The sequence below is a fragment of the Corvus brachyrhynchos genome, unplaced genomic scaffold, assembly GCF_000691975.1.
Source record: "Corvus brachyrhynchos isolate BGI_N302 unplaced genomic scaffold, ASM69197v1 scaffold229, whole genome shotgun sequence".
Taxonomy (NCBI): domain Eukaryota; kingdom Metazoa; phylum Chordata; class Aves; order Passeriformes; family Corvidae; genus Corvus; species Corvus brachyrhynchos.
Window position 1 is genome coordinate 8,718,401 of NW_008240042.1, and position 22,513 is coordinate 8,740,913.

The 22,513-nt window shown below is 40.7% G+C and overlaps 2 protein-coding genes across 9 annotated transcripts in view; one reads left to right on the plus strand and one right to left on the minus strand.

The window, feature by feature from the left end:
• The window catches only part of HPGDS (hematopoietic prostaglandin D synthase), a 30,294-nt gene that overhangs the window by 7,481 nt on the left and 300 nt on the right, over positions 1 to 22,513 (minus strand). For 2 of the 4 annotated variants that reach the window (XM_008641321.2, XM_017744142.1), the window contains exon 2: positions 10,046 to 10,186. In XM_008641321.2, the coding sequence (XP_008639543.1) occupies positions 10,046 to 10,178 (133 nt within the window). In that variant the 5' untranslated portion in view covers positions 10,179 to 10,186. Of the gene's footprint in view, positions 1 to 10,045; positions 10,190 to 22,513 lie in introns of all 4 variants that reach the window. The other 2 variants (XM_017744143.1, XM_017744141.1) reach the window with 1 other exon arrangement.
• LOC103622382 (melanopsin) overlaps positions 14,860 to 22,513 on the plus strand; it is a 72,656-nt gene continuing 65,002 nt past the window's right edge. For 2 of the 5 annotated variants that reach the window (XM_017744133.1, XM_017744134.1), the window contains exons 1-3: positions 14,867 to 15,353; positions 16,201 to 16,317; positions 17,102 to 17,208. The gene's annotated coding sequence lies outside the window, so the exon portion shown is untranslated. Of the gene's footprint in view, positions 15,354 to 16,200; positions 16,318 to 17,101; positions 17,209 to 22,513 lie in introns of all 5 variants that reach the window. The other 3 variants (XM_008641322.2, XM_017744137.1, XM_017744140.1) reach the window with 2 other exon arrangements.

A 22,513-nucleotide genomic window follows, 5' to 3' on the forward strand; every position in this document is an offset into this window, starting at 1 on the left:
TAAAAAGGCTAAGGATGTAATCAGATTGCACTGCATGAAGGCAACTATAGCATAGAAACCAGGTGTTGCATTTCCTATTTCCTAGCTTTGTGCTGCAGAGGCCAAATATGCTCCTATACATCCAGAGTTCTTTATATAGGGGAACTTTTCACAGAATATTAGTCTTTCCTTCTCTCTCCTGCTTTTTCCTCCCCAGGAAAGTGACTGCCAAGGTTAAGTAGAGTACTACTGAAGATTTCGTAGTGCAGGATCCAACTGGGGCATGAAGCTACAGATTGGGCAAAGACTGCAAGATGTTCTAAATTTATGGTTGTTTTAAATTCAGAAGCAGTGATTCAGAGAAGCATCTGCATTTCAGAACTTACATCATGACAGGGCATTTCACTTGGCAGTCATCACTGAGACAAATATATCTTTCATACTGAACTACAAATGCTGAAAAGATACCCAAATTTAGCTGATGTGGCTTTGCATTCAAAAAAAATTCAGTCAGTTACGGGGAAGAAGCCTCCAGACTTCAAGTATAGGGAAAGCAAAACTAAGCAGGTGTCGTGGATATCTGCAAAGGAGTGTGAGATAAGAAATCAATCTTATTTTTCTGTTATTAATTTCGTAGTTACGTGGAAACTTGGACTGCTGTTTTGCTGTGTTTCAGAGAAGCTGCTGGCATGATATAAAATGGAACTGGAACCTTGGAGCAAAGCTTAATCTGGGCAAAACTGTCATGTTTAGGGCAGTGAGAATCTGCTTGTGGGAACCTGGTGCTGTTCACTGAGGGAACTGTAAATGTCTGCATTTCCAAGGATGCTATCTCCAAGTACGTGACTGCAAGTGCTGATCATAGCAGGCAACTTCATAAATGACGAGCACTGCCAGCTCCTCTGTGGTTTAGCATGCAGTGTGTGAATCACATTAAGTACGGGATCTTAGATGTCAAATCTTGATCTGCAACATGAATTCTGCAGTTGCACAAGACATCCAGGACTCCTCTGTGCCTTTTTTCTTTGGTTTTTTTTTCCTGTATCTGAACACAGCACTCATGATACCTTTTTTTTTTTTTCCTTAAGTTCAGCACACTGGGAAGTGTGTGAAGTCGGTGTAAATTTGGATGCTGATGACTAGCAGAAGCAAGAGAGTTCAATGAGCATTAGCTGCTGTACCCCAGGGAGAAAGCAGGCTCTGCTGGTTGTTATTGAAGCAATAATAGACTTCTTGTGCAGAAGACTTCAAATGTTTATAATCCAGAGAGCAGCAAGGTCACGGCAAGTCCATGTTTTGTTTCGTTGAGAATCATCGAGAGATGACAAGTTGTATCCCTGAATGTTTAACAGAAAACATTTTCTGGCTATGAAAATGAGAAGAGCCTTGGTTCTGTGCTGTGGGTTGGTGGTGCAGAGTGCCCTGAGCATCACTGCTCCAAAGCAGCAGAGATGTTAACAATGTTTGCTTATGTAAAGCACATCTTTCAGGCCAGCACAAGTAGAGGAGATGAGAGCAGGTGTGACTGCTGGATGTGCCAGTGTGGTCAGCCTGCAGCCTGCTCCAGATCCCCCCAGACCACACAGGGATCTACAACAATGCCTGACAAGAGGGGACAGCAAAAGTGCAGCCAGAGCAGGGATAATAGCTGCCCCCATGAAGGAGTTAAGCAGCCTCTTTTGGAGGCCCCGGTAGGAATGCTATGGGGTGATGCAGTTCTGGCAGGGTCAATATGACTAAGCCAGTCTGTGGCAATAGCTGTCAAAACACACTGTCACTCACTGCTCAGGTTGGGAAACTGTGAAACCGGGATTGCTTCATCCGGAAACCAACAGACAGTTTTGCTGCTGTGTTTACATACAGTGGAAGAAGTCTATAAATCCCACCTTTGACTGATGTGTCACTTCGTGGGTCACTACAAGAAAAATTAAAGCCAGTTTGTTTCTATGGACATTTTGGGGGGGCTGGTTGGTTGGGTTTTTTTTTAAGAAATCCTTGATTACAGCTAAAGGAGGGAAGCATCTTTCTGAACAGCTGAAGAACATGGTTTACAGTGTCAAAGTCAGCTGGCTGACAGAGTGGTAGTCATCTCTCATGCTCTGTTTCTAAGGAATCTGGTCATTTCTGAATTTAAGGGAATTGCTATTCATTCCTTGAAAACATGAGTAATGTCTACGAAGGTCTTCCTTCTCAGTGCTGAGCTACTTTCTTTAAGACCTGCTTATTCTTCTCTGAAAGAGAAACAGTTGGCAATTGGAAATCTACAACAACAGCTTTGTTTTGTGTACATACAATTGCATGATTCCTAATACAATTATGAAATTAATAAATGAGAGCAGACTTCATTGTATGTTGTCCCATAATGTCCAAAAGTATTTATGTTTTGATTTATAATGAGACTTGGGCTTTTTTAGTTAGGAGGCAGTAAATCTGTTGCTATCATTACTGAACAATGGACTCTATAAAGGGTAAAAGATGGTAAATGATAGATGTTCCTTCCTTTCTTCTGTGTTCCAAATGCTATTTAATTTTTTCTTATCAAGAAGAGGGAAAAAAATGGGATTTTACGTAATCATAGATTTTTTTTTTTCCCAGCTGATAGAGTACATGTAACCAATTATACACTGGTTTTGTTGATTATTGAGTTAATAAGCTGTAAATGAGTGCAATTCTAAGAGGTTTGAAGAAAGTACACTTGTGCTGTGCAGATAATTTTAAAAAACTGCTGTTTCTTCTTAGATGCAGGGCATGCAATGCTTGAACACCAGAAAGCACAGCAGATATTCAGGCTGTTTTACAGCTGAAGAAAATAACAAAGACTAGTCAAGGGGCAGAAAATACTTCTAGTGCATTTCCTTCATATTTAAGGAGAAGGTATAATGGCTTATAAAGTTGTGCTTTCAATCTGGAAAAATTTAGGAAAAAAGAATCTTTTCCTTTGAAATGTTATCTAAAATTCATGTAATGGCCAAAATTTTTAGGAACCTGTTGTAAAGTATCTTTTAGCATTTTTAACTTAAAATAACGATTTTCCCAGGAAATTTTTTGTATATCTTAGTTTGGCTGTTATGGGGAAGAATGCATTTTCTCTGAAAATTGGAATCTTCTTTTTTCCAGCTGGAGAAGAGGGGGGTAGATTTGTGTCACACAGTTCATCCCAAGGGAGGGTGTAAGGAGCCTTCACACTGGATGATTGTTGGAGGTAAGGTTGGGGTTTGACAAATGACTTCGATGTGGCCACTAGAAACTTTGCCTCTTGCAAAAACCACATCCAGGCCATGTCCTCAGGGGCTCCATGCTACAACAGAAACCTGTCTGAACATGGATTTAAGTAGTGTTACTCTTAGACTCATGGATATGGCCTTCTGTGGATTGCTTTGACCTCCTGTGGTGCTTTTGGCCCAACTCTGCTCACTGACATGGTTGAGGAGATGCCCAAATGCCCCGTTGTATAAGCATGGTACTAAACCTGCTGAAGTTTTCTCAGTTTTGGTGAAAAGCATGGTTTGTGTGACTCCAGATAAGCAGAGCAGTTAAATCGGTTCCTGCCAGGCTCCTACTTCAGATAAGCAAGTGAAAAGCTGGCGTGTGAGAGAGATTATTCTTTGGGTAGAATCAAGGTCATGGGGGCAAGGCATAAACACCGTCCATTGGGGAGCAATTACAGCTGAGCAGTAATGCCAAAGTAGTGCAGGCTGGAAGGATGTGAGTGTCACTTTGCTGGTTTTTCTCTAACGCTGATCGTTTTGGGGGCTGCTCGGTACTTACGTCAGTTTAAACCCTTGTGTATCCATATGATGTCCTTTCCATGTTTTTCAAAACAATGTTGTCTTACAATGTTTCCAACTCCCACTCAAAATAAATTTTGAGAAGGAAAAGCAGAAAAATCTATTGCTGTCGTCGTGCAAACAGTGTCATTTCTCAGACATGCACAAAATATGACCTTTCCCATTTAGCTCCCGCTTGCTGTGCTGCTCATCTGAAGTACAAAGCACTGCGAACGTGTTTGTTGGTTTCCAAATTTAGATCGAAAACTGACTGGAAAAAGAAACAGGGTTTTTAAAAAGCCTCTTTTTTGAATAACTAAACCCATAGTCTTCTTTAAGTTGAACTTTTATCAGCAAATTCTTGCTTTTCATATTATGTTGGTTATTTTTTGGTTTTTTTGCATCTCATGCTGGAATGAAATCTGCACAGACTATACCGGCCATGAAGAAAACCTTGACAGAGGACAAGTCATCAGACTGATCTGCAGCCTCTCTTCTCATTTTAGGAAGATCTCACTAAAGTATCTGTGCAGTGTTTAGGAATTGGATTAATTCCTTTTCATACTACTTTAGTTTTTGTTGGCTTTTGTGACTAGAACTGTGGTGTTTATAAAGGCTTCTGCTGGGTGCTGAGTAGGGGAGATGAGGCCTGATGTGTGTTAAAAGCAAGGACATCCCTTTAATTAATTTCCACCCCAGCAAGTCCCAAAGGGCTGTGACAGCTGCTGGGGTCCTGCCATGCCTGTAGGTTCTCACTGGTGTTCAGGCCTTCCCTCTGAACACAAGCTCCTCACTCGTCCTCCTGGCCACAACCCAGTGGATGGTGCTCCTGTGGGACTGTTCCTCTGTCAGGGACAGGGAGGGGAAACACAACAGAGCTGAGCACAGTTTTTGTCCAAGCCTTGAATCCAGGCTGGTCAGCTGCTGGTGCTGTGCTGTGCTTCTCACCTCTCTTCTCCCCTGCGCAGATACAGCTCTTAACGTTCTCCTTCCCTTGCCTCTTTCTTCCATTTTTACTCAACTTCTTCATTATTCTTCTTCTGCTCTTTTCTGTTCTGTCCCTCCAAAATGTTCCCCCATTTGCCCCGTGCTGACCTGCCCATGACTCATCCTGCCCATGTTGTAATTGTCCATGGTGTTGATGCAATGCAGCCTGTACTTAAGCACTTGATTATTGCTCAAAAGCTGAATAATTAATTGTTTGGTAATCAAGCTTAGATTGGCTCTATAATAAGGCAGCTGGATTAGTCAAATATAGGGGAAAATAAATGTCACAGTCATATTTCTTACTGCAACATCTGTGTCAAAATAAGTTTGCCTTGCCTTTGCCTTGAAAACTGACTATAACTGCTTTTCCTATCCATTCATATTTAAATTGGATCGTGAGAAACAAATGTATTGAGATACTTTGCATCTTCTAATAAGAAATATATGAAATATGTTGGTTTTTTTTTTTACGATGACAGAGGATCAAGGCACTTGGAAAATGGTAGGCCCAGAGCTGGAGGTACTTGGAATCTGAATCTTTTAGAATAGGATGATGAGGAGGATGCTCTGATGTAATCTCAGCCCAGGTTCAGTGCTATTACAACTCATATTCTCCTTGGAAGTTCTTGCTAAGCCCTACTTTTTACCCAGAGATAGCTATGTACACACTTTAGCTAGAGCTACATAGCAGAAAGTCACTCAGGAAGCAGGGCAACTGCTCCCCTGAGGAATTTTTGTCTGTTGTCAGGTAAATCTTGAGAAACACCTGTTATCTTGGGAGTGTTTTCAGCACCATTAGTCCATCAGGTTTCCTAAGCACCTTTCAAGCACCATTCTGCACATCCTAAACAGTTCATGGCATGTTTACAGCCATCAGTACAGCAGAAGCCTCCTTTGCTATGATGATAAAGTCTGTGTTATTGTCTTGGCTTCAAGTTGCTTGAAGGAGACACAGATCAAAAGCTCTTGCTGCCTGCCAGCCTAATATCTAAGGTGATGGTAACTTAGTGCACCATTACAGGGGATTTTCTGCTGCATCATGATTTATGTCAGTGCAATGATGCTTTGTGTGAGGAGCCCATTGTGTGGAAATAGAGATCTTGTATGAGCTTATTGTAGATCTTGAATTGATTACCCTTTAAAGGGGGGCATGGGCAAGTCAGTCTGTTCAAAAGGAATTGTAAAGAATGAGTTTGTTTACTTGTTAAAATAATTATTCACTTATACAAAGTGAAGAGTTATGGAAAGCTGCTGCTTAATATTTGTCTGATTTTTAAAATTATGTGCTAAAGCAGGACAATGCTTATACACTGGCTTCCTTAAACCTGTTTTTATTATAAACTGCAGTCCTTGCCCAAAATCACCAACTGGAAAATTTGCCAAAGATGATCTGATTAGTGTCAGAAGGGAAGAAAAGAAATGCTGAGTTATAGAAATTTTAATTTCAGCATGTATAATCCAAATAACAGAAGTTCTTATTTTATAAAAGGCTTTCCTTGCATACACAACAACAGCACCATTAGGTGTAAACAAAATCAAGTGGGATGGTATTTCCAGGAGGGAGGATTTATTTATTTGCCTGAAGATACATTAGGATTGCAGCTTATTGGTGGCAGCCACATGAAAAATGCCAAAACAAACAACAAACCCCACCGCACTCTTTGATTCAGGTCAAAAATTAAACTTGCAGCAGCTGCAAGTCTGCTTTCTAAATGGCCTTTCTGCACACTGGTCTTTAGGCACAGATTTTCTCTTTTCCATCAGTTTTACAGAACTAGGTCTTTTCTTCAGAATAATGCCAGTATTTCCTGGTTTATACGGTATGATGATTTGGCTGGCTTGGTATTTGTTGCAAAATCTTACTTTACTTTTGAGAAAACTGCTGAAGCAAACTTATCCTCTCAGATCTCAGAGACCTGACTCCTTGTGCTCTTAGACAACCTTGAATTATTCAATTTGTTCTCCTTATTAGCTCAAGAAACATGAAGCGTTCTCTTGTCCAAGCTTCTTCCCTAAGTATTTTTTTTGTTTATCTTGCTTCATCATACTTGAAGTTTTTAAAAAGAGGGACATCACATTGTGCTTGCAGACTGCAGTCAAAACTGGCTCCAGATCTTTCATAGGAAAGTGGGTAACGGCAAACATGGTGTATGTAAGTGTGCATAGTAATTTGTCTGGTATTTCTTAATTTCACCTCAATATATAATTATGTAATTAGTTCAATTAATTGGACCAATTTTGGTGATTTTTGAGAGCTACAAAATAAGCTGTGTACTAAATTGCTATTACTTTAACTACTGGCATGTCAAATGCAGCTGTAATGCTTTATCCTTTATCATTGCTAAACACTTACCGCCCTTTGGTTTTCACCAGGATGAGACTGACTGGAGTCTATTCTTTTATTTCTCTTCTTTCTAAGGCAGACCCAGTTCAGCAGAAGTAAGAGGGGAAAAAAAGCTTTATATAAAAGATCTGAATACAGATAAAAATGAAAGTGGTGCAGAAGAATTCTCAGCAGAGTGAACTATGCCTTTGTATATGCAATGGGTTGGATGGATCTCATTTCACATTTACTTTTTGAACACAGCAGTAGTTTAACTTTGCAGGCAAGCATCCTGATCCCTGGTGCATTTTCATCTTCAAAACACGTCTCTGTGGAAAAAGCTGAGGCACATTTTGAAAACTCAGGATTGCAGAGAATGTAAGGCTTGTTTTCCATAAGAGAAATGCTGTATGCAACACTCGTAGTGTGAAGGCACACAAAGCTTGTACAAACCTACTCCCTGTCCAGGAGACAACTGTTTCTCGTGTTGAGTCACAGCCTGCAAAGTCAGGGTTTAGGTGCCCTAGGGCAGATTGGGGCACTGGCTATTGGTCTTGTAGTTAAGGCTGCTTATTCCAAAGCCCTGTTGCTACCTTTGATTCAGTGTTTTGCTGAATGATTTGCCTGTGGGAGAACATTTTGTCTGGAAATACTGTGAGTAACCATGAGAAACACCTCACAAAGGAGGAGGAGGTAGTCATCAGCTAGGTGATCTCCAGACAATTTACTTAAGCAGCATTACACTCTTATGCACGCAAGAAACCTTTACTCTTGTTTTAATTGGCAAACCTTTTAACTGCTTGTTGTCTGTAATGCAGATGTCCGTGGTGGCAGATGGCACCATTACTTTGGTGCTAGAGCTAGGCTTCAGGGAGATTTGAAAAGCAAAAGTTTAGCCTGCTGCCATAAGATGTGACAGCACTTTCAGATATACACCAAACTGTTTCTGTGTAGGTGTATGTTTTCCTGGTCCATTAGCAGGGTACACTCCAGTTCCCATCCACTGACTGACTGGGTGTCTACAGATGCCTGAAATTCAAAGAACTCTTAGGCCAGAATAAATTTTGCACAGATGACTTCACAAATCTTAGAGTGGCAGCCCCCACATTTTACTAAACTTCTTATCTGCTGCGGAATTTCATCTAGGGATCAGTTATAGAGGCTGCTATGAAAAGCCATTATGCAGAGAAAATGAAAAATGTTAATTAACCCTTGGTAAGCCTGCTAGCAAACTCTTCAGAGCACAGAAAGGGAAACAAAAACATCCATTAATGCAGCCAATACAGTTATAAATTGCGTAGCTTAAGATTTCTAGGGTGTCTCTGCTCCCATTGTTTTTGTGGTAATGGTGCTGCAGCTGGACATTCACTGTAGTGAGCAAGTCCTGTATACATAAAGCTCCACTGGGAGGTTTGTGGAGTGAGCACTGAAGAAAAGCATAGGAAGAATTTTCCTGCATTGTTTCTTGTGCTGTTCAGAGACGGGGATCATCAACAATATTCAAAGAGTGATGCAATGCTTTTACCTTGTCTTATAGCTCTGCTGTTAGAACATCTTGTCCTAGAATGCGAATGCCTCTGCACCCTTTAAGTGACTAATTATGCTTTGTCTTTTTAATTTGTCTTACTTAAGAAATCAGTATACAAAACTCTACATAAACATATAGTTTGCTTATATGCTCAACTTTGTTTCAGGACAAAAGTGAGTGTGCATATGTGTGAATATGTGTGTAATTAAGTATGAAAAGCCTATGCAGAGCTTTCCTCAGGTCATCTGAATTCTTAATCTCACCTTTAGTTTCTACCCTGCTTCCCCGAGAATTGCAGTGAAAGAGAAATAAGCTGTACTACGTGGTCAACTGGCTTAAGCTCTCCTAAGGAAAAGGTTTCCAAAGGCAGTCATTCCTAGCTGAAAACATCCCAGTTCCACTGCTTCTTATTCCTCTCTGTGGATTTTTGCCAGTGTTTTCTAGGCTTGAGCACCACTGAAGGCTTCAATGGCCACTTGGATTACAGCTCTGTTTTGGGTGTTTATCATTCAAGTCACTGCAAACAGAAAAGACCAAACCTACAAAATTAGCACCCTGGAAAAGTTTGGTAGCTTGCTGGCTGGGCTTACTAAATGGTGTGAAAGCTTATCAAGAAACATTGCTTCATTAACAGAAATCACGCTGTGCATTTGTTGCGTCTTTTCCCTAAACTAAAGGCATTACTCTTCATTCTGGATGTGAAAGTCATAGCCCATGTAGCCAAATACAGGCCTAATCCATGAAATGAAGACATAGATTTCTCTGATTTCACACCCTGAGTCTTCAAACTCAAGATCTGTTTCATTTGAACTAAGGCTAATTTAATGAACAGAAATAACAAATACCTTTCAAAGCTGGAAAGAGGTTATTTAAACTAAAAGACATGAAATGAATGGGGTACAATAGCCTGCAGGGTACTTCTGGAAGGTCTGGAAGGGTTTGGTCTAAGGAATAATTATTTTCTAGTACCTCTTTTGATACTTTTGTTTTTTCTTTGCTATATCAACTGACTTTTTGTTTTCTCATCACTTTTCCTCTCTGAAGACCTTTCAGGTTGCAAGGAGTGTCCTTCCTGACACTTCTTCCCTATTTGGCTTTCTAAACCCAGGGTGAAGGCTGAGGTGTGGTCTTTGAGATCAAATTATCCAGAGAAACTGAGATCAGCACTCCTTTGGTTTTCTTTAGGTACACAAAAGCTGTACTGAATTGATCAGGAGTAAAAGGCCAGCTGGCTGACAGCAGGTAAATCATTTCAGATTGTCTGAAGGTTTGGATCCGGTCTCCTGTGAGAGCATCAGCAGTGACATTTTGGGTGTCTCACCTTAAAACTCGCATAGCTTTAATTAAAGCCAGAAATTAGGTGTATTTCTGCTCACGAAACATACAGGTACCTCTTCAATTGCTTTTCTTTTTGACAGCATTTCTAGCGGAACTTTGGCTATGAGAACCCGTGCTACTCACTTGGCTTGATTTTGGGCCAGTCTGCAGCTTCTATCCTGTGGTCTTCATACTCCCTGCCCGAATAGGCAAAGAGGTAGCGGCTGATCTCTGCTCGTCCTCGCAGGTTGAAGTAGGTGAGCTTGTACTGCGGCATGCTGGGCCCTGCTGGGAGGGGGGACAGAGTTGCTTTAGAGAGGGTTAACTCAACTCCCTTTTTACAAAACCACTCTGTTTGCTTGCTTTTGACAGACATGCTCGTACAATGCAAAGGAAATATTACACCAAGCCGCGGTGTGTTGTACTTTGTAATGGTTGCATTGCTCACACCTTTTTGTTCTGCATTTGTCAGCCACAGCACACACAGATGGGGACAAGGACAGCTGAACCTGCAATTCCTCCTTGTGTGTCTCTAGAAAGCTGGCTTGATTTTTTTTTTTAGATGTCTTAGGAACTTTCAGCTTTCATTTATTTCCCTTGACTCCAAGTTCAGGCCATTTTTAATAAAGGGGTTTCTGCCTTTTTTTTCCCAGGGTTCAAATCTAAAATCATATTCCGTACCAGAAGATAGTTGTTATCTTGAGCAGCAATTTTGTTCAGGCCTGCCCTGCTCAGCCCCTGCTGCTTATGGAGACCTTCATCCAAGACCAAATCATGAGAATTACCAAACTCTTATGATTTTTTGCATCAATTATTACCCTAGTTGTGTAACCTATTGCACAAAAATTATTTTAGAAGAAAAATTTGCTATGGAAACCAGGCTACAGTGTCGCTTTGAGAAAATCATCATTGAATTTTCAGTTTCTTGTACAGAAGCCAAAAGAAAACTTGAAATTACTTTTTTAGGTTTTCATGTGATTTATTTTTTTCCCTTCAGTTCCAATTAGGAGTCACATAACAGGAAGGCTCTATTTGTTTCCCAGGATAACAGGCAACAAAAGAAAGTATTTGCGAGTTTGATTGTACAGCAAGGATGGTACAGGAAAGGTGAACAGATAAGGCTGCTTTAAACCAAAGGGTAAGCATTTACACATAGCACTTTAAAAAGAGAGCTCAGCTGAGATTTGAATGTGCTGGCTGAAGGATAGTAAAACAACCATCTGCCTCCTCACCCAAAGGAAAACCTTTTCTCATTTTTGCCTTAAAGTAGGCACTGCATCTACCAGTCTTTTATATCCATCAGAGCTATAGATGTTTATGTAAGAAAGCAAGAAAAGTAAGATGTTTAGTAAGAAAGCCTGGAACACCGATCATCTGCACGAAGACAAAAAGGGAACTCTCATTTTTCTTTTTTTAATGAGTAAGTGCTACCACATAATCTCACAATAGAAACAACCGCCTGTTTAGCCATCTTGCCTTGAAAACATGTGCCTAAGGAGATACATCATCAGCTTCCATTTTAGATGGAGAAGTTCTTCGTTCAGAAACAGAAAAGCTTACACTTAACTCACACTGAAAAGAGCAAACTGCTTTTGACGCTTGCTTCTCTAAAGTCAAAGCACGTACCTTCTGTCCTCCAAGTAGCAAAAGCAAAAAGAAAACCCAAACAAAAACAAAAAAAAAAAGCAGAGCAAATGAGCCCACTAGAGGCTGCTTAATTCATTGTGAAAGTTATCTGTTCCCCTACAGCACGCAGCAGACTCAGAAGTGAATTATTAATGAATGGAGATTCGCATTATTAGCGAATGCAGACTTTTCATGTCAGATGGCCTAGCAGAGAAGCAGGAACAGAGCTGGAAAGTTACCAATGGAGGTATCTACAAGTGCTCCAAAACAGACACACCACTACAATTATTAAGCCAAGTGTGCTCCTTTGCACAATATGAAAGAGAGAAATGTTGAAAATCCCAGGTTTTTCAAGCATGTTTTAGGTAAGTGGCAGGGCTTGGCTGCTCCATTTTCCAATTTTGTACCCAGATTTATTACTTGGTATGCTCTTTTGAGTATATAATAAAACAATATAGTATTATATGCTATGAATTTGGATTATATGTCGACAAAGTTAATGTAAGAAGAGAGAATGAGATTGTAGCAGGATTTTCTTCCCTTTTGTCCCTGTTTCTGATTTGGTGTGGTCATTTGAGAGCAAGGAATAGAATTTTTCAAAGAGCATGTGTTATCTGAGATTCATGACAGTGATTCAGGAGCCAAAGGGAAGAAAACCCCAAACCTTAAGTCTTACTTTTCAGTTTTTTAGAGACAAGCAAATGCTACTGATGTAGTCTGACTTACTGACTTAGTGTCTGTTTCCCTTCTTTAGGAGCGTCCATAGATTTTTTTCCATAAACATCTATAGCAGTCCCAGAGCCCTGAAATTGCTGCACCACTCACACATGGCTCCTGTTTCCTGCCTGCCTCTAGCCTGCTTAGCCCTGTGTTGGCAAATAGTTGCTGGCAGCTGGAAGGCACTTAAAAGCACAAGAACAGTAGATTTTTAAGGTGCAGTTGTGAGGAAGTAGACAGCTATATAGAGAGAGGGCTGGAGCTGGCTGAAGCCTAAACATTCTGGTAGGTGAGTGTGTTGGAAGAGCCTAATCCTTGCTGTGGGAGCACTCTGTACACAAAGACATGTCTAGTCGAGTAGTGAAGTGATGTAAAGAATTGGGAATTTTGGCTGATGATCAGCAAGTCTCTCTGCCTGTTGTGGTAGACAGTGGAATGTTTTGGTCTGTCAAGGGAGCAACGGAAACTATTGTTTGAGTTGTCTAAAGCAAAGCTAAACAAATTTCAAATGAACACGCTGTAAGGAGTAACCAAGTATTTGTAGTGGTGATGCACTTTTAAGCTTATGATTTTTTTTTCCATCCATGAATAAAAAAAAAATGAAACCAAAACCAACTCCACAAGGAGTTTACCAAAAATACTTGACATTTTGAAAGCCTTTATAGCTTTACTGTAAGCATGTTTTTGTAAATGTTTGTCGGTTTTATTTTTTATTTATATTTACTGTGAAATGTCAGGAGTAGTGCTTCCTAAACAATTACAGATAAGTTTCTAAATGAAAGAAATGGTTGTGTTCAGAATAGCTTTCTGCCAAACATACAAAGTAAGATGTTAGGGTTTTTTTTTCCTTGTCTTCCTTTACCTCATTTTTCCAGTGTTTTTTATAAGGAAGGGGTTCAGGAAGGAAAATCAAAACTATTAAAACCATGCAGAATTACTGAATTAATGAAAAATGTCATTTCTAGGGGAAAAAGATATATCTGGTGTCTTTGAGCTGGTTTTTGGGATGAAGATGTTGGGGATTTTTTTGGAGGTGGAGAACAGGAAAATCTTTAAAACTATTTAAAATTATTTCTTTTTTCCTAGGCTAGTCATGGCTTAAAAATACTGAAAGGTGGTGGTGGTGGTGGTGGGTGGACCTCAGTATCCAGACTTGCAGGCATTTAGCCACCTTCTTAGTGCTATTAAATATGTTCAGGTGAGTTCATTGCAAAGCCAGGTGTGTATAAAGACAGGAGGGGGCTGATTTACCTTCCACCAATAAACCTAAGCTCTGTTTTTCCAATTTCTTACTGATGAATACATGGCTGGGACAGCCCTGTACACCTGCCCTGTCCTACACTGACAGCACTTCTGAGAGGAAAGCTAATGTCTTTACAAACAATTTGATGGGTGAAGGTATGGGTGTTAACATCTTTGAAATGGGATTTAATGTCTCTACTAACTTTGGGCAGCAGGTTTGTTACAGAGCCCAGACAGCTTGGCTCCCGAAACAGACAAGGGTCTGCAAAAGCCTGAACTTCTGAACTTTGGGGTAAAATAGTAGGTTCAAGGGGGGAATATGTAGTAGGTGGTTCGGGACCTAGGTACCTACCTAGTACCTCAACCAGTGGGGAATGGAAGAGGGCAACGTGAGGCCGGGAGTTTGGGATAAAAGGAGGCTGCGCCCTCCGAAACCTCGAGAGAGAAAACCCCGTGGGCGTGTGCCCCAGTGGACTCCCTCCCTATATTTGAATAAAGTTGCAGGACTCCTCTGTCTCCTTTTTGGACATAAACCTCTGGCGTTTTTGGATTTTCCTGACACTTCAGTCCCAGTTTCATTGCATACAGATTTCAAAGCCATGAACTCAACAGCTTTATATTTACTATTAATTTAACTTTAAAGCTTTAAATTGTTGACCTGCTTAGCTGATTTTCTAGCTTTCCTTTGTGACTTTCTGAAAGCCAGCTTAACTGGCTTTAACATACCTTTAAACAGCAGATTAATGGATCTCATGATTAAATTCAACTTGGAACCGCTCAGTGACAAAATCAAACAGGAAATCTGAGAGAATGTCAAATATGTGTGAAGTTGGCATCCACCATTATACTCATGAGTCAAAAAATCAGTGTGGAGTTACAAGTGTCTAAAAATTTTAGGACAGATTTCAAATCATTTAAAACTGTTTGTGGCTTTATGGAGATACTGTATTTCCTGATGAACTTGGGATGCTTTTGTTCCAGTTGAAGCAGGACTGAGCAATCAATTTGAAAACTTCAAGCAGGATTAGAGTTAAAAAGTAGAGCCCAGGAAGGAACCAGCATTCTCTGCGAACTGAAATATTGAGTTTCGGACAGCAGAAGTACAGAAGAGAAAAAGCACGGGCAGACTGGACACTGCTCAGGATGAGTTTCGTGTGTGTACCCAGAGCAGGCAGCCTCTGCTAGACAGTGTTTGGTTCTGCAGGCCCAGCCTAAGCAAAATTAAGCACCAAAACTCTGCTGGGCTCTCTAGAGGAACAGTACTTCATCTCTCTTTTGGAAAATCCACCCCTCAAGGTAATACAAGAAAATATTCTTCAGGCTCGTAACAGGCACCAAAACCTGGATGCGTGTGAGGAACCAATTTAACTTTTATTTATGCCTTAACATTGTCCAGGTTTTCTGCTATAAATCCATTTTCTGACACGGGGAGGAAAATCACTACAGAGCTTTAATGTGTGCCGCATGCAGGAGGCAGCTGGGACACGTGAGGGGGGGCAGAGACCGCCGCCATTTTAGGGTCTCTAAGCGGACAAGGCCTGTAGAAAATGGCGGGAAGCTTTGGCTCTGGGGGTAATTCTCCTGGCAGTCAGTCAGGGCAGAGAAAACTTCCACCACTGGGCTGCGGGCGGTGAAACTCCTGCTGCTCCCAGGGAAAAATTCCCCCAGTCTAGCCGATGGTTGATGGGACTATGGGAGGGGCCTTAGCACAAACGCAGTTATCTGCGCCATACCCGGGGCCTGCCATCTCGACTTCCTTCCAGGGGGCAGGAGGCTTGGCTGGAGGTTCAGCTCCTTCTGCCCCTTCTCGCCTTCTCCCTGCTGCTCTGCTTGCCCTGCCTCTCTGTTCTTTTTTTATCCACCTTTGGTAAGAACACTTGGCTTTTGTTATCAATAAACAGTTCTTAGATGTAATATTTCCTGCATTTCTGCTTTATTTACTCTGAGAAATTTGTTTAGAAGAAACCCCACACGATTCCTTTGCAGTGGAACGCGACAATGGGCCGATACTTAGTACGCGAATCCAGAGAAAAACAATTTTAAAAGGCCGCACATAATTACATTTTCCTGTGTAAGGTTATTAGCATTTGAGGTGACAAGCAGAAGAGAACTTTCCCTAAGCTGGGGGTGAAGAGGGGGAAAAAGCCAGCTAAGTTGAGCTATGTGTTCACATGCATCCGAGGTCTGACAAAGGGCTTGTGCTGCGAAGTCCCCTGTAACTGTACTTTGTGCTGCAAGAAATTAAGGATTTTCTCGCCTTACTGCTTCATCATTGTTAGAGAACATAAAAAAGCCCAGCTGTTCCCTTCACGAAGCAAGACCAGTAGGGTTGAGGTAAGGTTCATCCGGGTGTTTCTAAAAATTTGGACTTGAACTGTGTGCTTGGAAAAGATGATGCATTGGACTGTATTTATATTTATTTAACATGAGGGTTCTTCATTAATTTAGGAGTCACTTACGGAAAGCACCACGGTTAGTGCCTGACACAATGCTGCCCTGGCTGCGAGCCTGCCAAAAAGGGGGAGCTGGAGGTCTTTGTCTGCCAGGTGTCATTGTCCTCTCTTGAATTGCAATCAGAGCATGGCGATGATTCAGGAGTGATGATTCAGTCAATGAACACCTCTTTATTTTATTGTAAGATTAAGCTTCTATATTAATTCAGAGTGTTTGAGTTGCTGAAGCTGATTATATATTCCATTTTCCTTATTTTACAGGATGAAGGCATAAAAACAAATCAGCTTCCACTCACGTAAGCCTACAGCTATCTTTCTTTCAAGAAGAATCTTGCTTCATGAAGTTTGTGCCTTCTCTAAGCACTATTCTATCCAAAGGTGAGAAGCTTTGTGGGCATTTTTCTTTCTTTTGTTTTTTCTCTAGTGCTGTTTTCAAAGTATTTGCTGTTTCTTTATGAAAATTTTCTGCAAAGTTGACTTGAAAATCAAGCAAGTTTTGAAGCAGATGCACACCCAGCAGCCTGATCTGGGTGTCTTACAGGGGTGAATGGGGCACTGCAACTTCACCCAATCCTTATGTTTACTCATGTATTTCTGTCACATATGCAGTTTGAAGTCTTAAAATAGTGTCAGGTGAATGTTTTCCATTAATGGTAATGCTGGGATTTCAGAGGGAAGACTCTCTCTTGCCTCCCTTACTCCCAGTGACAAGGCCAAGTAGTGCTAATGTCAGCTAGGATACTCAACTTAGAAAAGGAAAGGAGAGGAGCTGGCTGGGTCTCTGTAAATACAGACAAAAGAGTCTTTGCATATTAAAGGAGAAATCTTTCTTAGGCTGTCATCTCAGGAGTGACCTGACTTTTTGAAGTATGAATCATGGATTTTTGTTTCTATTCCTTAGGGATTGGGGATAGTTGTGTTACTTATAGAGTACAAAGAAAAATCTTTAACCAGGAAGAAGACTTAGTCTGCCTTGTTTCACCTGAGAAACATTAGGAATAGTAATTGCCCATCTTGCTTATTGTCCTTCTCATATATGTGAATTCCTTATCTCTGTGCCTGGAGAGATGAGCATTAAAGCAACTTTTTCTCTCCTCAATTTTAAAATGATGTTTTAACTGTCCAAGTGAGTCTTTCTGCCTTTATTTGTTTAAATTTTCAGATTTCAGAGGTAGGAACCAGAGAGACAAGACTCAAACAGCTACTGCAGAAGGCAAATAAAGAAAAGCTTCCACAGCTGTAACTTTATAAACTGCAAAACTGCACAAGGTAGGAAAGATAAAAAATGTTAATGTGAAGTATTTCTTCCTTTTTATTTAACCAACATAACAGTCAGAAAGTTTGAGGAAAAGGCGTAATTGTTTATGTTTTCCTGTTTGAGCAGTGCTGAAAAGATTGAAGCCATCTGAGAAGCAGCCTTCCCCTGCCTGCAGGTGTGGTGCTGCTCTCCTCCTGGTTACTGATCAAATTAGTTGCTGTAGGAATGCCTTCAGTTTTTTCTCTTGGGTGAAAAATTGTTTTCTGAGACTCCCTGTGTTAATATTTTCTGTCTAAATTTTGAGCTGAAATTAGAGAGAAATAGTGATGCATTTGTCCTTTTTTTGGAGAGCAAAGTTTGATGCTGAGAAATCCACTCGTTAGCAAGAACAAGCCCTGGGGTGACTGTTGGCCACCTTCTGACTCCTCATTGGCAAGGAAGGTTGGCAGCTCTGCTGGGCAAAGACCCTGGCTTAATCCAAGCTGTTTATTCGGATGTATGTAACACTAACACAACCAACTTGTGGCTTCACCTGGGAAAAACTGAGAGGTATGTGAGGTGCTGCCTGAATGGGGAAGTAAATGACCTTGGGATTCTTTTTAAAAAAAAGAGAATTGAAGAATCAGATGGTCTTCTCTTGTTGTCCAGCAAAAAAAAGGAAAAATGCTCATTTTCTGCAGCATAAACTTCTCCTGCTTTTAGCACAGATTCAAAAATATTAGAGATTTAAGAGATATTCTCAGCCTTTGAAAACCAAGAATAGTAATGATTTGATGGCTTGTTTGTTTTTTCTGCCAAAAGATATTTTTATTAACTCATTTTTTAGCAAAGAAAGTAAGAAATTTTCTGTCCATCTTTTGGGGGGAAGGATTAGAGAATATTGGCAGATTGATGGAAGACTGCAAGTCTTCCAATGGAAGATTTTCTCAGCAGTATGTGTTTTGACAGAAAATAAAATTAAAAACTTGAAGTAATTCTATTTCCTGTCAGCTCTCAGTCTGACATAAGCTCTCTTTCTGAAAATTGATGATCTCTTTTCCCACTCTGGCCCAGTTACAGAAAATAAGCATTTGAATTTGATCTCTTATATTTCTAAGTCAGATAGGAATCTGGACCTTGGAGAGAAAAGAGAAAAAAATCTGTGCACCCTTTTCTGCTTAATACAGAAGTCATCTGAAGTAAATGTGCAGTTAGTGTAGGGTGTAGGGTCAAGTTTTGAAGTAACAAATTCCAAATATAATGGTTGTGGCCTGATACTTCTAAGCATGATTTTCAAGGTTAGATACATGGATCGCTTCAAGCATAATATAGATATAAAATCTTTTTTGGAAGGATTTTGCATGTGCATGCACCTGGTGTGCTGCTTGTTTGTGACCTGTGGGGGAAATCAGCATCCTAAAATGAGAAGAGGTTTTAAGGCATTATTGTTAGAGTATTGAATAGTACTAATGGTTATGAGTATTTTAAGTGACCTGATGAGTAAAACTCTACTGTCTGAGCAAAGCCTGATCTGTCAATATGTGGGCTTAAAAAAAGAAGCTGTAGGAGACCTTAAAGCAATTATCTCTCTGTGGAAGCTTCAGGCTTCTTTTGCTGATGTGGTAAATCAGAATTTTAGAAAAATCCTTGGAGAACTCAGGGGAAAAAAACCCACCACTTTTTTTTGCTAAATTTTTTTAGAGAAATAACCACAATGTATCAGTGAAAGAGGAGGATAAGAAAAATATGAAAGGGTTTTTTTGAAAGTGGGAGTCCAGTGTAAGTGGGCAGTGAATGGGTGTCCACTGTCAAGACTTGTGGAAGGAGAATGCTAGGGCCCACTGGGTTTCTCTGAGCTGAGTTTGTGATTGCACCTCAGGCAACTGCAATCAAACTGGTAATAATTAACTCAGATATCTGAAGTTCACCCCGTTTGTTTGAACTGAAGTGAATGAGGGAGCTCTCACATGTGAGCAGGATTAAGGAGGCAGTGGTGATGGCAAGGGCTTTGCTCACCCACCTTAGCAGCATGTCCTCAGTTTGCCTGGCTTGCCACACCTTCCCTTTAGGGCCTGAGCATCTGTGGTGACTTTGCCTTCTGTCTGATCCTCACACTTTGGATTTGCATCTACTTGGTCCCAGTTTTATATAGATAACTTTTGAAATTGTTTTGTGCAGCCTCCTTTGGATGAATAAATTGCACACCCAAGACCATGAAATACTAGTAAATAAAATGCAAGAGATCTTGGGAAAGATACAAAAGAGTGGTTAGGATAATTTCTCAGGAAAAACTACTTAAGTCTTTTATTTCCACATCAAATGTTTTAAGAATTCCCAGAAGCATTTTGTGGTAGAACAAAAGCCTAAATCTTACTGCTTGCCAACCACTAGTCATCCCTGTGAAATTCATGCCTTGCATCTCTCTCTGCAGTCTTCAGATGAATCAGCATGACCTCTCAATATTCCTACAAAGCTCAGAGGTCCGTTGTGAGTGATGTTGTTCTGTATTGTTTAGTTGGCTCTCCAAAGCCAGCTGCTTTTTCCAGGATGAATCATGTCCATTTTCTGACCTCTTAAGCTTGTCCAGCACAATAATTTGTGTAACAACTGTCTTAGCCACCTAACATCTTTCCTTGGTTGTGAAAAATGGTCTTTTTTTCTATCCCAGCCACGTGTGGATATGAGTGTGTGTATATGTGTAAGAGGGAGTACAAGCACCAAATCCTTCCCCCTGCTTGTCTAAACTACTTTGCTCTTGACCTGTTGCATGTTGTGAATCTACTGTGTAATTTGCTAAAATAACCCCAAAATTACAGGCATGAAAGAATTAGATAGGCTTTTAAGCACTGTATATGATCCCTGTAGCAGGTACAGGTTTGACTGGAAAAGGTTTTATTCACTATGCAGAGTTCTCCAGTACCACCCACTATGTGTCCTGGTCACAAACTCCTCCTGTCTTCCTGCTCTGCTCTTCAGTGCCTTGCATAGACCACCATGCCTGGGAGGCACCAGTGGGCTGGGATACAGATCTCAAGTATTTTCAGGACCTAGATTTGGCCATAAGTGATAAACATCCGGGACTCTTGAGTTATGTCACAAACTGCTCAGAATGTAAAGCCCTGACCTGTGTGTTTCCACACTTGACGAGAAAGTACTTTCTGAGAGACAGTTTGCAGCCAATCGTTCATGGAGACTGCAGCTAGTCTGGCTCCGAGGCAGTCCCAACTGCTGTGTGCCTGGCACAAAAACATGTTCCTTTGGCTGAGACATACAGTTACATGTCACATACTGGTTTTTGTGACACATCAGCTAAACTAAGCTTGTGAGACAGCGTAAACCTTTGTTTGCCTTCCCTCTTTGCATCTGCTATGAATATAAAACAGTACACTTTGTCTGTTATCACTGAATGTCCTTGTTTTCTCTTTTCTTCCATTTCATGCTTTATTCTTTACTAGGTCATTCCAACTGTATTTTTAACTACTTCTAAAGAGATTCAAAATTAGGCATTTCAGTTTTTCTCAGTTCATTGTTGTAGCTTTTCTTATGGGAGTTTTAGCAGATTGACCTGAGATTAAACAAGGTTCTTCAAAGTGGTGGCACTTTGAAATGTGTATGTAGGACTTGGGAGATTTTTTTCCCCCTTCTTTCTTCTTCCTCCCCCTTCTTGGACTAACTGTTAAAAGGGTAAAAAATTCACCTGTTTGAGATTTGCAGGATATATGATAAGTCTCCAGCAGGTATGACTAAGCGTAACTTTCTGTGACAGGGCATGCTCCCTGCTAGCCCAACACTAGCCATGTTAGTGGCTCCTGGGCTGTGTAATTACCTTCTGGAGAGATTTCAATCAAAGGTGTTTTGAAAATGAGCACCAACTTCAATTGCTTCTGCTTTCCAGCTGCTCAGGAGAAGGTTGTGTGGGACAGAGCAACGAGAAATGTTAGGAGCAAACCCTTAGAGCAGCAGAGCGTGGTGGTCAGTGGCACAGGAACGTGCTGCGCTGGCTAATGTGCTTGCTCATGCACAAACCCAGAACTCTTTAAGGATTACTTTGTGTATATTTTCAGCTTAAAATTTGGAGAGCTTCCGTCTTATTTCTATACAAAAAGGTTTGACTGTGTGCCTGGACATGTATGCATCTGCATCAGGGGGTAATTTACACAATGTGTGCATATTTAGGGAGAGGTGGTTTCTAATTTGGATTAAAGAAAACAAAAGAATGAACAACAGTAAACTTAAAAAAGACCTCTGTGTCTTTTTTTCTTTACAAACGTTGCAACTTTTGAGTATAACAGTAGTAGTGTTTACAAACAGTTCTAAGGAGTACAGAAGCCCAGTAAAGAGACTTTATAGCTACAGTTTCTTTGCTTGGATAGTCTGAAATGAACAGCAAACAAGAGATGGCTTTTAACAAAGGAAATGTGTGTGGGAGGATTATGTATATAGGAAAATGACAGCAGTTAGGATCAAAGAAAAAAGTCCTTAATGGCTATTTAGAGTATCATTTTGAAGTAAAAGACAAGTATCAACAACAAATAACCCTGCGAGTTTTGATAAGGAGAAAAATGGACGCAGTGGAAGCAGATGCAGGGGGGTTTTTCTCTATAGAATGATGGTGGGAATTAGGACCAGAGTACATTAATCCATTGGTTTAGAACACAGGAATTTGAAAAATGAACAGAACAGTGCACAAAAATGACCTAGCATAATTGGTTGGTGCTGCTTAATATTCATCTAATTTCTCTGACATTAGCCTAGATTTAACTTGGTTATGTAAGTGAAGGCATTTTAGTCAGCCTTTACATCAAATGAAATATTGGTTTGACATGGGTTTTCACTTACTGAAAACTCCCTGCAGAATGCCCAGAGCTTCCTCACTCTGACTCTTTGCTGACGACGTTTTCTTTTCTTTGGCAAGTACCCTGACACACAGCCTGATTATCAAAGTAGCTCAGTACTGGCTGCGCAAGGCACTGATGAGGAACAGGGGCTTGCTTCTACAACGGGCCAGTGATCTGCCTGTTTTCCTCTGGAAAAGCAGTTCATAACTTTTGGTAAAGTCTGGTTTTAGCGGTGCATGGGATTGTACAAATGCCCTAAGTGCAGCAGGCAGTTTAAGGATGCCCGTAAGTACCAAAGAAGGTTCATAGACAGAATACTTGAGTTACACTTGCAGCCACCGTATGGAGCTCTTCACTGCCGGTAGCACCACTCAGAGTCAGGCTGAAGAAACCGAACAAAACTCTCAAAATTAAGTACTCTCAGGACTTGCTCTACACGCAGCATAATGTGACAGAGTAACCTCCCACACAACCGCTGTAGCGGTAGCCCAGGGGGGGG